A 17,316-nucleotide genomic window follows, 5' to 3' on the forward strand; every position below is an offset into this window, starting at 1 on the left:
CCACCCCGCAAAATTCTGATGCAAGGCTTCAACAATTCTCATGGGGATGGTCCCACACATTGCACGGGGGCGTGGGAAGTATTGTTTACTTGCGGCAGCCGCTTATCGCGAGCTGCCGAAACGCAACCAATTGCCATTGCTGCGTTCACTCACAGTTCTGGCATCTCCTAAGACTCCAAATTATCCCGGAGAGAACAACAATAGCTACCCCCCCCCATCTCCACCCACTCCCACCCCACGGGATCCAGCCCACAGATAAATTCAGCCCTCTCGCCGTGAGCACAGGATTGTTGTGACTATAGGGCCCTCATTGTGTAAGCAGCCTTGCCACTGTTATGGTCAATCACTTCATCGTAACCATGGGGTTCTTCAGTGAGGGACGGTGACGGGGCGGGGGTGACATGAGGAGCGTTCACCGCCTTATACGCCACTCATACTTTGTTAATCTGTGGTCGGTAACTCAATCTAGCATGGTAAAATAAAAACTGTAGATCGCGTTGCTTTGCAGCATTCGGAGTAAATGACTTTTTTCTTTAAATCCCTGTGCTCAAGAATGTCCGAGTGTGCTTGTGCCCTTCCTTCTCGTGGGCCTCACTGTTTGTTTGCAGAGCACTAGACTATAAATACGGCATCTTTTCCGGCTAAATTACCTACAATAAACATTCACTGTAATTTCCTATCCCAGAGTTGCAGGGTATATTCTTATGTGGTTATATACATGTATTTTAGACTTGGCGTGGCTTGTGTTCCTGATCATTTTGTGTGACATTCCCAGGATGAAATAAATACACAAAAACAAAACGTTTGGGCCTTCTTTTGACCATTTCATAGAACGGTGGTTACAGTAGTTAGCACACTGCAATGAACCCGGCATCCTGAGTTTGATTGACTCACGTCGGTGGCGAATGGTATCGGTTTTTGGTTCCCTCCTACCTTACCAACCCGAATCGACCATCGTATTGAAGTATGGTGAAACAACCCCATGATTTACACATGTGGAGGGGGAGCCATTCATCCAAAAGTGGATTGACAATTTGCCGACACTTGTCTGCCTTTAAACATTTAGGATGCACTTCAGCGAGCCCCCACCTCACCCCGTGGAATGTCATAACCACCGCTCACGCTAACAAAAACGAAATCCGGTAATTGGGCCGGCTGCGTTGAAAGCGGGAAAATCACGGAGGCCACCAACGCTGTACGGCAGGGGTGGGGAACGTCCGGCCCGGGGGCCGTATGAGGCCCGCGAAAATATTAGGTCTGGCCCTGCCAAGGCAACCGCAGGCGGGACTCGAAATTCAATAAATCTAGGAGCAAACCTGGAAAAGCAGTTGTGAGTAGCAACATCTCTCATACCACCTAACATCACATGCCTCGCCAAAGAGAAGCAGTTCCAGCCATCACATTAGGGGTGAGTTAATTACATGTTTCACCAATTATAACAAGCAAATTTTTAAGTTGATAATTTTGTATGGCCCGCGAATGATGTTATAAATATCCAAATGGCTCTTGGCAGAAAAAAGGTTCCCCGCCCCTGCTGTACTGCGTGCATGACAGGCAGCAAACTCGCCAATTGCAGCGGTTCTCTCTCTCGGAGTGGGTGGGTGGGGTGGGATTGGGATGGGGAGGGCACGTGCGGCGGTGGCGAATGTTTGGTCGGCGGAGACGCTGCCGGGGACGTAACGGTCTCGGTAGACGCCCTTTAACCCACCCGGCGGTGGCTGAGCTGAAACCGCCGCGTGACATCAGATGCCGGCGCGCCGGCCCCTTGGCCAGCGTCCGGCCATCGCCCGTCCAATCTCCTGCCTGCCAAGCCTCACCACCACCATCACCCCCCCCCCCACGCCGTTAGCGAGCGGCTGTTTTTGAAATCTTCCCGTGATGTGCGCGGGATGCGAACCACCATTTCTTTTTTGAAAAAAATAATTGCCCTTTTATTTGCGAAAGGGAGTAAAGGCGGCTGCGATAGTCGAGAGAGGGAATCGTTGCAACCGGTGACTTTGTTAGGATTTAAAGAAAATCTTCTTTTGGGGGCTTCGAGCAGAGAAGCGACTCAACTCGCCTCCTTTCCAAGGTACCAAACTCTTTGCTGTGGTGCGCTTCACGTTTGACGGTTGCTGCTGATGAATATTTAATGCTACTCTTTAGATGGAAAGACGGCCACGTAGCATTTCTGCTTGTGAGTACAAAATGAAATGAGATGCATGTGTATATACAGCAATATATGACACACATATACGGTGTATATTTGTAGTGGTTTAACTTTTACATAGATACAAGCATGATACAGTATAGGGATTTTAGCTATTTTTAAAGCAATGTCTTCTGTTGATTTAGTATACTGTATATGCGATAATACTGTTATATTGATGATGAGGTTGTTGATTATTAAGATCTCAGAGCTATTTATTACAGCCTAGCAGGCGTTTTTTAAAATGTAGATGACGCTCAATTTATAACGACCTTCGTACATTCACAATCACCGTTCCATAAATATAAATGACGATCAAGGTGATGACGACGACGATGAGGTTCGCGGTTATAATTTGAATAAAATGTTGATGTTAAACCAGCCAAAGCACGGCAATTTTTCAAAAGTAGCATTTTTCAAACGTAGGCCGATGATTTGTTAAGGTGCCGTTATGAGACTGAACCGCTTGGAAATTGGCAGTGGCGTGGCCGCGCAAGCGAGGGGGCTGCTGAGAGCCAGCTGGGAGCCAGCTGAGAGCCAGCGGTTCGCGTCGTGGCCACGTTGTGGGAAAGAGTCGCCCAGGGATGGTGGAGAGTGGATTGGGAGGGGTGGGGATAGGAGGCGTCATGCGTTTGGCTTGTTTGGTGAGATCATTCCTGTTTCGATTTGCCACAGTGGCTGGATTGTTGTGTGCATATCTGGCCCGATCCGGGACTGGGTGCTGTATAGGCGTGGCCCAGATGTCTTGTTACTCCCCCCACCCCCCCGCCCCAATTCATTGACCGCTAACATTTTTCACCTTTGCATATTCATTTTAGTTTTAAACAAACACCACTTAAAAAGATAATTAGACCTCCTTTGCCAGTACCAAAATGTAATAATAGGGTTTCCCCCCTCTTTTTCTGGCAACAAAGCTGAAACCTTTTTACGAGGATTCATGTCTGCATTAACCACATTACCTCGGGAAGGCGAGCTAGCAGGAAGCGGAGGAGACTGCAGAAGGCCGGCTGCTGGGAAGGGGGTAGACACATGCTGGGGGTGGATGGGGAATTTCGTTTGGCAGGGGAGGGTACTGGGGGTGGGTGGGGAGAGAGGCCAACACATGTACTCGTGTTTTCTTCACTTGTTCAGGCCTTGTGAACCCTCGTCCTCCGCTCCAAATGTAAACTTCACACATCTCAGAGCGAGTTCAGCGTCTGGAATTAACGTAGGCTGCTCATCCAACATTAAATTTAGCCGTGAACCCTCCTCGTGTCTCCCCCGACCTCCTTGTTTAGCATTCCGTGAAAACGCCACCGCGAGGGCCTTTCTATCAACAAGAGCTGCGATTTCCTATAAAACGAAAGCAAACCAAAAAGGGCTATCTTATGGCCAGTGCACAGAGAGGTGCGGTAGTTGTCGTGTGTGTGTTTGTCCTTTTGTGTGCACGAGTCTATATGTGTTCTTGCCTATAATTAGCGGCATCAGACACAGGGCATTTAAGCATTGTTTTAGAGCGCCCCCTGAGCAGCTGCCCGTGATGGGAGAGAGACACCGGCAGTGAGTGGTTGGGCAGGCTCCTGATGCTGCTGATGCAACAGACTTAGCGTTCAGACGGGCTAAATGTAGACTACAGTGCATGCCCCTTGTCTAAATTGTTGTTATTCTCAAGAGCGGAGTGGAAAGAGTAAGAATTATAGTTAAACGAGCGGGGCATTGCTTAAGCGTTAAGTGTTGCAGCGCATGTCCAATTATAGAGAGAGGTGGCTCCACCTGCATTCAATGCATGTGCTGCATAGTTTCCTGTAAACAACAGAGTACTTTTTAAACATTTGCGTGATGTCTGACACACACATGACACACACATGTTACCATGTACGATATAAATAATTATTAAATGTAACCTTTCTTGAAAGGTGGAGTGATCGCGCGTTTGCATGTGCTGCACGATATGTGGGACCCCGTGGCCTTCGCACATTAAAGAGTCTGTTGCTTCCTTCAAGACGAATCTTTTGCATTATATGAGACAATTGTTTTTACACCTGCTTTAAAATGAGAATAGGTTTTCCCCTTTTTTCTGGCAACAAACAGGTGTTGAGATTTTTTTTATTTAAAGCTTTCGTGACTGCAGGGATTCATATTATTGGTTCTTTCGGTAAAGTCACGTCGAAGGGAAACAATAAAGTGATAAAAAAAATATAAAACAATAAAATTATCACGACGTTTCGACTGCAATACAAGAAAATTTGAAAAAAGCGCCACTTTTTCAAACTTTCTTGCTGTGGTTTTCACACCTGTTGATGATTGCTTGTGTTGCAGTCGAAACGTCGTGAGAATTTTATTTTTTATATTTTTTTGTTTCCCTTCTACGTGACTTTACCGAAAGAACCAAGAATATAGGTGTTGAGAAGTTAAAACACCAAACTGAAACCTTTTACAAGGAATCATGTCTGCATTAAAAAGGGGAAAACCAATTCTCATATTTTGGTACTGGCAAAGGAGGTCCCATGACCTGCTTTAAAAGGTAAGGTTACAAGTTTGTAACATGCACATTGCGTAGATCCAAAATATTGTGATCTGTTCACATTCATATTTAGATTTTTTTTTAATTGTATTTATAATCATTGCATATGCACCATGAGATGTGCATTAAACCATCACTGAACTCCGGTCATCCTCGCAGCGACTTTTGGCTAGTCATTGAACAAAGACGGTCACCGCATCGTGCGCTTTCAGATGTGCTTTTGCGGCTGTCTGAAACGCTTTTCGTTCTGATATTAGGAAGCCACTGAAGCTATGCACTTTTAAATCTAAATTGAAAACTAATTTCTTTAAAACTGCTTTTTGTGTTGAGTTTGTTGTCCTTCCCCCGCACCTCCGATTAGCATGGCTGGCTACGTACGGTACAAAAGAGGTTCAACATACCTACAGAGGCACGGGAAATCAAATGAGCTGGAAAGGCAAATGGAACCAGCGCCAACAATTGCCCATGCTCTGTGGCCCTTAATTAGGATATTTTTCCAACTCCAAACTGGAACACCCAGAGAAAACGCACGCATACGAGGGAGAAACGCTACCCCACACAGATGGAACAGATGGCGTTCCCATTTTCTGCACTTCCTCATGGCGAGCCAGGGTATGGCACCTTGACAGCCATGTGAAGAGAGTTTCGCATTATTTATGTGATCCACCAACCCTGGCTTCCACAGTGCTGGATTACAGGCGTGCATAACCACCTAATGATTAATATTCTATTATAGATGGTTTTACTTTCGTTTTGTCGTTTTATATTTTTCTCCTTCACATTCCTCATCATCAGCCATCGTCAACAATCCACTACTGAATGAGGGCCTTCCCCAAGCCACTTTTGCTTGTGATGGTGAAGGAGTAGGGGGTGCTAAGAATCACTGGGTGTAAAACATAACTCCTTCTTGATCTGTTCACATTATTAATATGAAATGTATGATCATTCACTATGCACCATGAGATGTGGATTAAATTTGGAGCATAAAACAAGAATGATATTTTTCAAAGTGTTAACTGTTTCGTGTTTTCAAACACAGTTTGGTAAACATAGAAGGAACCATTATAAGTGTTAAAAACTGGATTAATTTTAATGCATAAAAGTACCTACTGTAGTAAAAAATATACATACATTCTTAACAGTTATGAACAATGTCACAATTGGGAAGACTTTTTACCTTTTACAACAGCAAGGTCATGTGCAACATCAAGTGACATTGGATGTTTGCAGCGTCTTATCAAATCATGAATCTCGAAGGTGGCAGTATCACTCTGTGTTGAGAATGCTGTCAGCTCTAGATTTGAAGCTTTTGTGACTGCAAGGATCCATACTCTTTGGTTCTATTCGGTAAAGTCACGTGACTTTACCGAATAGAACAAAAGAGAATGATGTCAGCTACTTGGGAGAGGAATTCGTTTTGACAGAACACATTTTAACTCCGCGTTTACCTATGACTTGTGACCGAATTAATTAAAAAAGCAAGGACGGCCGCATCACTCCTATGCAAAACTGGGTTTTAACTGCCGTTTAACCATTGGACGGATCTCAGTGAGGAATGCAGTCCATTCCACTTGAACCGGTCGGACAAGTAAATGTGGAGTTACTTTTTACCCGTTGCCTGAAAGGTTGTAAAGTAAAAAATAATTCCTAAATGAAAGAGCGGTGCATTCTGAATGTAATGCTGCGCACGTGTCGCTGCATCATGGCTTTTGAAGTATCTGTAAGTGAGACTTTCTCTGCTGTACAGCAGGTGGCCTGGTGGGCTGCATTTTTTTTCTTCTCACGTTTGGTTTGCAGTAACATTCCTAAGATAAACCGCGTCGATAAGAAATGCAGTGATTTTTTTTAATCCCACAAACTACGTACGGCCAAGAGAGTGATTGTGCATGCCCTATTGTACAAGCTGTCCTAAATCACCTCCACTGGCCACTCTTCACGAAACAGAATTAGCACGATCCATGACGGGCCCTAGCGCCACTCAAAACGAGTCATGGGACCGCGACCACTTTCCGTGATACATTTAAAAAGAAAAAAAAACGTCTCTGGAGCTGCCACTGACTAGAGCTGCAACTAGCCTGTGTATTTATAGGTCTCTACCACGTACAGTGGGGATGCAACCGTGGTGCACTGTGGTTTGCACACTGGACTTGACCATCCAGAGGTCGCCGGTTCGATTTCCCGTAGGGATGAAACGATGGTGCAAGTTTTCTAAATACCGCCCGCCTTGTCCACCCAGCGGTACAGGTTGTGTGCGGTGGGGTAAAGTGTGGGTACAAATTATTATCGAGGCTTCACCCCCCCTCGCCCCCCTCACCCCCCCCCCGTTTCCAATGCGTACGTACATTGTCAGTAGACCCCCCCCCCCTCCATACGCAAAGCGTACGCATTTGGGTTAACCTCCCCCCTCCATGCGTACGTACTAAATGGATGGCCCCCCATGACCAATACATTTCCAGGGCTGCACCGTTAACTTTGTTGTTGTTGTTTGACCTCACACGACACAGAGATGTCCGCCACTGAGCTGCCCTCGCCTCATTGCATCGGTGGAGCTCGGCAGTCTGGCTCCCTCCGCACGGACAAGGAGCGTTTTGTTCACTGCTGTTTGGGAGGCTCATGCGAGCGGGTCCCGTGGCGTGTGGCGCCTATGTTTTGAGTGGGTGAGTGGAGCTCTGTGGAGGGCAAGATACGGGGGCGAAGGGTGCAGGAAGCCGGAGGGGTTTGAGAGGAATGAGGCGGAGAGGGATATGGGGGGTTGGGGGGGGGTGGCAGTCGGGAGGTGGAGAGGTTGAGAGAAGGAGGCGAGAGAGGCGGAGCGCAAACCTCTTGGAGGGGGAGGCAGAGGTTGGTGTGGGCGGTGGGGGCCCCATGGAAGAGAACCGAACTCGTCAAAGCACGACCCTTGACAGCGCCACTCGCTGACTTGCCGCAGCATGCAACACGCGGCAAGTACACACCACAGCGGTAGACACTGTTATCTGTACCGCCTTACATCACTGTTCCTAAGTACTTCATGGCGGTGATTTTGGCTTGGCTCCGAGCACGCAATGCACACGTATCCCTGGACAGCCTTTTGCCAATCCACTGCTGGATGAGGGCTTACCCCACGCATTGTGTAAACGGCTCAATTTCCTCCCTGTGCAATCTCGTTTAGTTCTAATTACCAAGGCACAGGAAGGACACTGAGTAATTGGTTATCAGCTGTGACAGTTCCTGAAGCAGCTCCCAGTGTGTGGAGCGAAACGTCGGACATCGTGCGCAAACAGCACGTAGCACGACCCATAAATTGCATCGCAAATTTGTATATCGGTCACAACTGCAAAAAAAACCCCACGCAGTAGTAAATTGAGCACTGCATACATTTGTCCTGGATTGCATAATGTGTAATGAAGTGCAGATACCAACTGTGTAGCGGTTAGCGCGCTGCGCTACGAACCTGGCGACCCAGGTTATATTCCCGCTCACGGCCAACACCAGTGACGATTATCTGAACCGGTCCTGGGCCTCTCCTAGGTCGACTCAGCCTCAAACGAGTACCTGGTGCTGTGTGTAAACATTGCCACTAGGGAGACAAAGGTGGTCGGGCGTGGTGCTGGCCACCCACCCCCTCGTGTACCGTTCCGGCCTTCATAGGTGCTCGCTAACAGCACTTGCCCCGACAGTCTGTTAAGGCTATACGGGGGATCTTTGTTATCTTTGTTGTGTACGTGCCTGGGCACGTTTACCACACGGGCCCTCTATTACCCCATAATTGTGTTGCTCCGACTTGCTCGGCTCCGCCAGGCGGCAGGGGAAAAAAAACATACGATGCATTGCAGTGAGTGTTGCTGTTTCCTGGCTTCATTCAACAGGGAGATACAAAGAGGGGTGGGGGGGGGGCACGATGTGAGCTGGGGTGTGGCGCCATGCTTTCTCCAGTCTCTTCTAAATCAACCCTGTTTTAGGACACCTTTACTTTTTTTAACGCGGTCTGGCTTCAACGCAAACTATTGGAAAGGTAAAGGTAATGTAGTGTTTAGCTTTTAGATCATGGTTGTTGAGTTCATGAGAACAGGACCCAGAGACCAACTATGTCAAGCAGGCCAGAAACACACGCTGTATTGAAGGTGTGATAATATAAGCGTCAATACGCGTCTTGAATTGAGAAAGGTCAATACAGTATGTCACATGTTGTGATAAAATAAACTCGCAAATAGGTGACCGGATGGTTCAAGGGTCAGGATAAATCCCTGTAAGCTAAACATCAAAAACTCATATAAGTAATTGGTATGGGCAAACCATCTCAATGCTGAAAATGTAGCTGAAAAATTACTAAATTGGGATTTGCATGCATCGGCAGCAACATCGCCTCCTACTGAGAAAACCTGACAGGACCGTCCTGTGGAAAAAGAGCATTGAGACTCGGGCTGTGTTGCTTAAACAGGCATAATTAAGCATAATAAAAGTACTGAACCAGAACAGCCGAGTGACTGAAACAGGATGAAGCTGTGATGGTTTGGCCGTGACACTGAAAAGATCGGTGAGAATTACCCGCATCATCCTGCAGGGCTCAGTAAATAAAATGACTAAAACTTTTTTTGTATTTTACCAGATAAGGCCCACTGAGCTATGTAGCTCTTTTTCACAAGCGACCTGGCCACAAATGGTAGTTTAACAAAGTGGCGTATGTGAAAATGTATCGCAGCCATATACTATAAACGCGTGATGTTTATTCTAAATGTGGAGGGTAAAAACCGGAGGACCCAGAGAAAAAAACCACACGACCACGGAGAGAGGGAGAACATGCAAACTTCAAATATACAGCCATCAGGGTTGGGATCGAACCCACAATCTCGCGTGTACCAGACAGGGTAGTTACCAATGCGTCAATGTGGCGCCCCTTAAAGTAGAAGAGACGAGGAAGACAGGTCGGCTGGGTGACGAGGAACGTAGCGACACAGACAGGGAGATCAGCGGCAGACGTTGTGCAGATTGCAAAAGGTCACAAGAGGTGGAGTTGCCAAAGCATCATGGGTGCCCCCATGCCCCTCGCGGTTAAACGACTGACGGTGACGATGAGGACGGTGACAGCTGATATGTTGGGTTTGAAATGGTTGATTCAGCCGCCGTGATTAAACCGGGTTCTCAAGTGTAGCCAGCTGAGAAATGTTGCTTGGTATTAAAGGGCGTGCCCCCTAGTTTGGATAAAGAGGGCGATCAAAGTCACTTCAGCCGTACTTCTGCGATGTCATCTTCCAAGGCCGCTCTCTGACACCGGGGTGATGTACAAGAATTCGAGAGCACAAATGGATAATTTGGGGGAAAATACGTTTTAAAAATATATATATTTAAAGAACCATCTGTATTTATATAAACATCCAACTACAACGTCACTTCAGACCTCGTTTTCTGGTGAGTTGGTGAGTTGCCAGAGGGCTATATTTATTGACGGGACTAACTTGTGTGAAAAACTATAAATTGATTGCTCTCTTGAATGTCCAATGGCCAGAATGTGTTCGTTTGTTTTTATTACTATGTAAATTCTAGTTCTCTGGAACGTCCGGTAAGCTAATTAAAAAAACAAAACAAAAACGATATCATGTGTTTCTTTGAATCAGCATTGAATGGACTGGGCCAGTGTTTGCACAGCTGTTTAATACATGCTGGGCGTACCTATACATTAAACCCCCTCCCTGTCTCTTTCTCCCTGGGGCCGCTCCGCCCATTCAATAGAATACTCCCAATATGCAGCGCTGGGCTCTCCATCCAATCTCAGTGCCTGGTGGCTTGTGATCTCACTGCGGTGGGTGGAGAGCACGCGTATGATTGGTGTATGCCATGTTTTCCCATGTGTGTTCGAGTTGCCTGTCAGTGTGCGCTGACTCGGTCTCCTAAGCGCCGCATGTGAGTGGGGGGAGTCCAAGCCTGGAGTTTGTAGCCAACACGAGTGTGAGTATTTGTGTGTACGTGAGTACGCGCGTGTGTGTGTGAGCGTCTCCGAACAAAGGAATGAAGCGTTGTTCCTTCTGAGTTGGTGATGGTGGGGTGGGTGTTGTTTTCACGCTGCTGTAGTGAGTGCTGCCCTGCTCGCTGCTTGCCAGCTGGGTCATTCGTTGCAGTGGGTTGGACAATGCCGCGTGAGATGGTGTGTGGCTGGGTGACTGTAGCCTTTCAATACTCCACTGCAGCAACGTTCATTCATTAGAATGTGTTGTGTATATTTTGTACAAGTTTTGCCGAACGCTTGCAGTGTGCCACTCCTGCTGATAAAATGTACACCCGGTGAATGAGTCAATTATGCGTTGATGTCATTCGAGTCCTGGTGATTCACATTCATTTTGTGGTTAGTAGCTGATTCACGGTGGGACGGCAAAAGAGGATTTTTTTTTAGTTTTAAATTGTCTCATTTCAATAGCCGAGGCATCATTGCACGTACCACGCGGGTTGTAACTGTGCCATGTTTGTGGTCTTGATGTGCTTTAGAAAATGTGAGAAATAGATAACAGTTTGGAGACTCCACAATTCTGCCGGCTAATAGTCTGAGGAACCTGTCAAAAAACCTTTACCCATCAGCGTTATTACACGTGGCAAGGTGACAGCAGCATTATGCATGCATGCGTTGCATGTTTGTTGCTCTTCCAAGCTCATTCTTGTGTTGACTGCTGCATTTCGTACAGTGCCCGCGCGTGTTTGATATGATTCGCTTTCCGTTTTTTTTCGGTTGTTTGTTTAACTCGCTTTGCTCATTTGGTGGCGAGTCGCATTAGGAGGCAGTCCAGCCGGTGTGGCACGTGATCACCGCCCAGCCGAACCGCAGTTAATCCCCAAACGCGTCCTCTTCTCAACTTGCTCCGGCTGGGCTGTTCCGACGCGCAGCGGTGTCTGCCCGCCGTGCTCGCCCTCTGGCTCTCTCACGATGGAAGTTGCTCCCTCGGTTTGGGGTTTAGCCGTGGAACGCTGTGGTGGTGGTGGTGGGGGGGAGGCAGGGCGACTTGCGCCCGAAGCAACACGAGCCGCCACGTGCTTGCGCTCCCCGCTAAACTCCGCGCTGCGACTTGCCGGAGTGCCGCCGCCGCCGCCGCCGCTTGCAGCACCCAAACACGCGGTCGCGACCGCCGATGGGAGAGGCGGCGGGGTGCAGAAGCCGCCCCAACACGGGGGCGATGCTTGGGGCGGGCTGGTGTTGGCACGTTTTTTGCGGTTACCGTCGTTGGGATTTATACGGACCAACTTCGAGCCCGATAGTTTGTAACGCGTGAGCTTGCGCGGCTAATAGTATTCGTAGTGGAGGGTTTTTTTGTTTGTTTGTTTGTTTGTTGGGTTCGATGGCGTGAATATAAATGTGTCGTTCAACCCGCCGCCGCCACCACCACCCGACGTGGCCAATTAGTGAGGTTTGTCACGACAACAACACGTGCCGATCGGTTAACTAGTACAGCACATCGGAGAGTAAACCCACGACACGACGTTTCGCCAGCAAATTACAACTAGCATCATCAGGCGACAGCCATAGGGGCCGTCCATAAATGACGTCACGCAGACATTTGTGACGATGTGTGACGAGGGGGGGGGGGGTGAGAAATGTGACGTCACATCAAAATGCGCAACTTTAAATAAATATAGACAACACGTTCTACTTGATTAAATAGACTTTTTAATAAATGTTTTCTCTTACAACATCAGAGTGCAGCGCCACATTAAATACGCACTACGATGACAATAGTTTAAAGCGATTTGAAGCATGTTTTAATGGGGGGGGGGCAGAGCTTTGTGACGTCATATTTGAGGGGGGTCTGACTTTGTGACGCCGTGTGACGAGAGGGGGGGGAGGTCAAAAATCGTCCAAAATCGCGTGACGTCATTTATGGACGGCCCCATATTTGATGCGTTTAACGACGCATTAATATTTACGCGATTTGAGCCCAACGTTTGCTCCCCCCCCCCTCCGCCCCCCAACGTTCAATGTTTCTTTGGGCAAGTTGCTGAACCTTTAAAGACACGGCGGCTCTTTGTGCCTTGCGATGTAGCCTCTCCGTTTGTTTTACGTGTAACTGTCTAACGCCAACAACGTGAACAGCTGTTGATTAACAACAACAAAAAAGGTGCGCAAAACGTTCACAAATGACGTGTTTACCATTTAGGGATATGTGGACGTTGGTAGGGAAGGGTGTCTTAAACTTTTTCAAACTATACCCGACCCAAAAAGGTATCCTTTGATAATTCTTAAGTTTATAGCTTTCACACAGACTCTGCCTTTAAATTCTGCTGTGAAGGCGTCCGCCGTTTATGGGCTCGTATAAATGTCAAACTGCAAGTGTCAAACTAACCGAGAGTGGATCTGGATGTCCCACCCCCCACCCCCCCCATGTGCCAGTGGGCGTCAAAAGAGCACCACGACAGCGTTCGCAAGAGTGAGCAAATGTCAGTCGGCTCCCTCGCCGAATTAGCCCAGCCACTCCCGTCGCACGCTCGTCATCCTCGTTGCTACTTGCGTCGGATTTCCTTGACGGACGATCGACGCTGGCCACGTTACCCCACACCCCACCACCGCTGCCGCCTCCTCCTCCTCTTGCCTTGTGTGCCAAAGAGGGCCCTGAATGGACAAACGCCTGACTCTGCTGTCATCCTCACAAAGCGGAGGGGGAGCTGTCTTGGGGGGTGGGAGGGAGGGTGGCGAGCAAGAAGAGGCCGATGAATGCGTCGAGGGCAGCTTCGCAACGTCGTTGCATTACGAGCAAGAATAACACCGCTCTGGACAATGACGTGGCGAGAACAATTCTCATTCTACGTGACTTTACCGAAAGAACCAAAGAAGATGAATTCGGCAAGCGTTTGCGCGCCCGTCAAGGTTACGATGCGAGATATTATTCGTGCGCGGCCGTGATCTAAATGCTAGGATTAATTACAGACGATTGGCAAAGTCGACGATTAAGGTCGAGTGGATTTGGAGAAATTATCATGTTTAATCCCGGAGAATTATTTTAGATTTGTTTTTGAGCGCACGTGGAGGGGTGGGCGAAATTACAACAAAATATAATATCCCCCATCTGTCACGAAGCATCATTACCCGAAAAGACACCGGCTCAGACGTGGCGTAATAACTTCTAAACAAATCTATATCCATTACAGCATTACCCACAAATCCCTGCTGCTTAGGGCTGTATACCTAATGGATTCTTTAAAAGGAGTTCGTCCATTATCGGCTGCCTCTTTGGCAAGTCACCTCTCCTCCCCAGTGCCCAAATGTAATGCTGCTCTGCTTGTGTTTACGTGTTTGTTTACCGACGATTATCTGACCCGGTCCTGGGTCTCCCCTAGGTCGACTCGGCCTCAAATTAGTGCCTCGTCTGGTGTGTAAATATCGCCACTAGTGGAGAAAAAGGTGGCGGGACGTGGTGCTGGCTAACCCCACCACCTCGTGGTGCCGTACCAGGCTTCCAAGGTGCACTTGCCCCAAAAGCCTGTTCAGACTATATGGGGGATCTTTGCCTTTTTTGTATTCTCGTGTGATGGTATTTTTATGATGGAACTGTGTTACAATGTGATGGCACTGGACTGTACTAGGTAACAACAATATGGCATTTAGCACTGATACTGTGGTATCGTTATAGTGTAGTATTGCATGTTCCAACGTGTTAATTGGTGTTTAAAAAAGCACTGGCTACCACCCTACGGGAACATTTTTTCTCAAAGTCGATATAGAGGGCTTTTAGGTTTTATTGCCATCTTAAAAAAAAATCGAAGTCTTGAAGGCCATTATTTCTTAACGCACCTTCAAAGCATTTCACCAGGGGCGTCCTCCACACTCTGCACGTGAACTAACGAAGGCAAAGGAAACTTAAACGATGACTTACAAATTGCCTTGGACACAACAGACGCGTGTCGCTCTCTGAATTTCCCGCAACAACAACAACAAAAGTTTTATCTGTGTAATTGATTGCAGGGGCTTTGTGCGTCATCATCGTTCTTGCTCCGGCGGTTGCACTCCACGCTTGATGTACAGTATTTATATCTCTCGGAGTGTTTGCCTTGCAGGTGTTGCTGAGTAGTTGTAATAAGGAAATAATTACCGTTTGGGAGTTTCCCAAGCATAAACGAATCTTTCGTCAAGTTAAACTCAACGACGCATATTTTTTTTGTCTTGAACCAGGTAAGGCCCACTGAGCTATATATAGCTCTTTGTCAGCTCGACGAAGTGGCCTATGTGGAAGTTTGTAGCAGCCAAATACGCGAAGGGCATTTTTTTATAAATGTGGAGGGGAAAACCACGGGGTCAACATGCAAACAGAACACACATACAGACGTCAAGGTCGGGTTCGAACCCACAAACTCCTGTCTACCAGGCGAGGTAGTTAACATCTCTCCACCGTGGCCACCCGAGTTTTAAACAAGACACAAAAAAACGTTTAAAAAGCAAACGGCTCTCTTTTTTCGAGTGTATGCAAAAAGAAACCCATCAGCATTTTCCGTAAGAAGTGCATTGTGTTCCTCTTGCCTTAGATGACAGCTAATTAATAGAACAAAATAAATGGGAGCACACGTGACCAACTGACAGCAGCATTTTAGTGACGGTAAAATTCTAGTGCTGCTGTCATGGTTACATCTGCTCCAATTAATTAATTTAGATCTCAAACAAGAGGGCCATTATGCACTTCTTCAGAAACTGCGGTTGGGATTTTTTTGCATATGCACAAAAGGCTGTGTTGCTTTTTCACACATTTGTGTGCCTTGTCTGAGAAGTTTGGTTTACCAGCCTCCACACTTATTCGGTTATCATGGGATTTTCGAATAATTTACAGATTTGAATCTTTGCCTGGTTGTGATAAAATTATATTGACATTTCCGAGTTGAGCCAGGTATATAGTGCATCTATGATCCGCGTGTGTGTGTGTGTGTTGTGCCTGTACGTGTGCCTTGTTTTGTCTGGGTGCATAGATTTTATCCACCCTATTTTGAGAGTAGTTTCTTTGTTCAAAATGTAAACAAACAAAAAAATTCAAAACACTTTCCTACTTACGCGAGTATGGGGTCGAACTCATCTCTGTTAGCAAACGGAGCCAGTGATGGAAATTCTACATTCCCATGGCAGTGGTGTAGTCTGTCCATTAGACAACTGTTGTTTCTTACCACAAAGTGGTTCTAATTTTATTATCGCTGGATGGATGATATGCTTAATTGATACCCCATGTGGGATTTGAATTCACAGCCATCCGTTTGTGAAATGAGCACTCGAAGCACAGCGCTATAATTAGGAATTTAGGCCTGTGTGCCTTTTTATGTTCCATGACAATAGGTGCAACGATACGTATGATAGTCTTATGATGATGGTAATCATTGCAAAATGCTGCTGCTAATGACGATGATGATTAAATAACACCCTTATTTTAACGATGACAATCTTGAAATGATGATGGTGACCGTTCAGCAAATATTATTTTTTTATTTACCCGTTAATGACGATGATAGCCTTCAGTATATGATAATTATTTGTCCATTTTCTGCTTCAGTGAACTTGTGTTAATTACAGGTAAAAGGCCAGTCAGCCAAAACAATGAGAGTGGCTTTATAAAAAACAATTATTATTCAATTGTTATGCTGATTATGTTGATTATGAACGTCTTCAGATGATGGTGGTGATATAATTAGCCTTACAAAGATGACAATACTCTACAGACGACAATGATGTTTATGATGATCAAACATCCTGATTCTTATGATCAAATAGCCTTCTTTATGTGGAGAGACGGTTATGTGAAGGAGACTGTCTGTTTATTGAAATATATATTCTCCACAACGATGCAAATGATTATTGTGAGTTGTACATCTCGATATTCTTCAGACCATGACGGTGACAACAACGATGGCGCTGGTGTCCCATCAGTCTTGTCATCGTGATAACTGCGGCAATGGCGAGATGTTAACTCCCTCGCCTGGTATACAGGAGCTCGTGGATTCGTTCCCGACCCTGACGCCTGCTGTATATTTGAAGTTTGCATGTTCTCCCCAAGGTCGTGTGGATATTTCTCCAGGTCCTCCGGTTTTTCCCTCCACATTTAGAAACGTGTTTACAGTATTTGGCTGCAAAAAAAAATCCACATTTGAAGCCACTTCACAGAGCTAACATTTGTGGCCAGGCCGCTTCTGAACAAGCGCTATTATAGCTCGGTGGTCCTTACCTGGTAAAACAAAAATAGTTTACGAAAAAAACAGTTGAATAGACGGCGACGGTTGCTATCGGTGCGGTAACGGGAAATCGACGCCGGTCGAATCATCTCTCTCTCTCTCTCTGCAGGAGATCTGCGAGGAGATCTGGGAGCACGTGGAGGTGATCCACGCGCTCCAGGAGGCCGAGTTCCCGCTGCGGCTGCTCGCCGTCTCCGTGCAGGTGCTGCTCGACATCCAGGCCGTGCACCTACTGTGGCACCGGCTTCGCGTCTCCACGCTGCTGCTGCGCGAGCGTGTGCTGCGCGGCCTGCAGCTCCGCGCCACCGCCGCGCACGCCCCCACCGTCACGGCCGCCGCCGACATGCGCGGCGACGGCGCCCACGAGCAGGAGCAGGAGGAGCGGCGGGAGGAGGAGGACGAAGTGCACCGGGTGAGTGCCGGGACGTTGGCCGTAGCGATCAAGTGAAGGTTAAAGGTGCAAAGC

The 17,316-nt window shown here is 47.2% G+C and overlaps 1 protein-coding gene across 3 annotated transcripts in view; it reads left to right on the top strand.

Moving 5' to 3' along the window:
* The window catches only part of LOC116939539 (uncharacterized), an 82,697-nt gene that overhangs the window by 25,022 nt on the left and 40,359 nt on the right, over positions 1 to 17,316 (top strand). For 2 of the 3 annotated variants that reach the window (XM_032948054.2, XM_032948055.2), the window contains exon 4: positions 16,960 to 17,262. In XM_032948054.2, coding sequence (XP_032803945.2) covers positions 16,960 to 17,262 — 303 coding nt within the window. Of the gene's footprint in view, positions 1 to 10,399; positions 10,617 to 16,959; positions 17,263 to 17,316 lie in introns of those variants that run through there. The other variant, XM_032948056.2, reaches the window with a different exon arrangement.

This window comes from Petromyzon marinus, chromosome 6, assembly GCF_048934315.1.
Source record: "Petromyzon marinus isolate PM22_M1 ecotype Great Lakes invasive population chromosome 6, UKy_Petmar_22M1.pri1.0, whole genome shotgun sequence".
Classification (NCBI taxonomy): domain Eukaryota; kingdom Metazoa; phylum Chordata; class Hyperoartia; order Petromyzontiformes; family Petromyzontidae; genus Petromyzon; species Petromyzon marinus.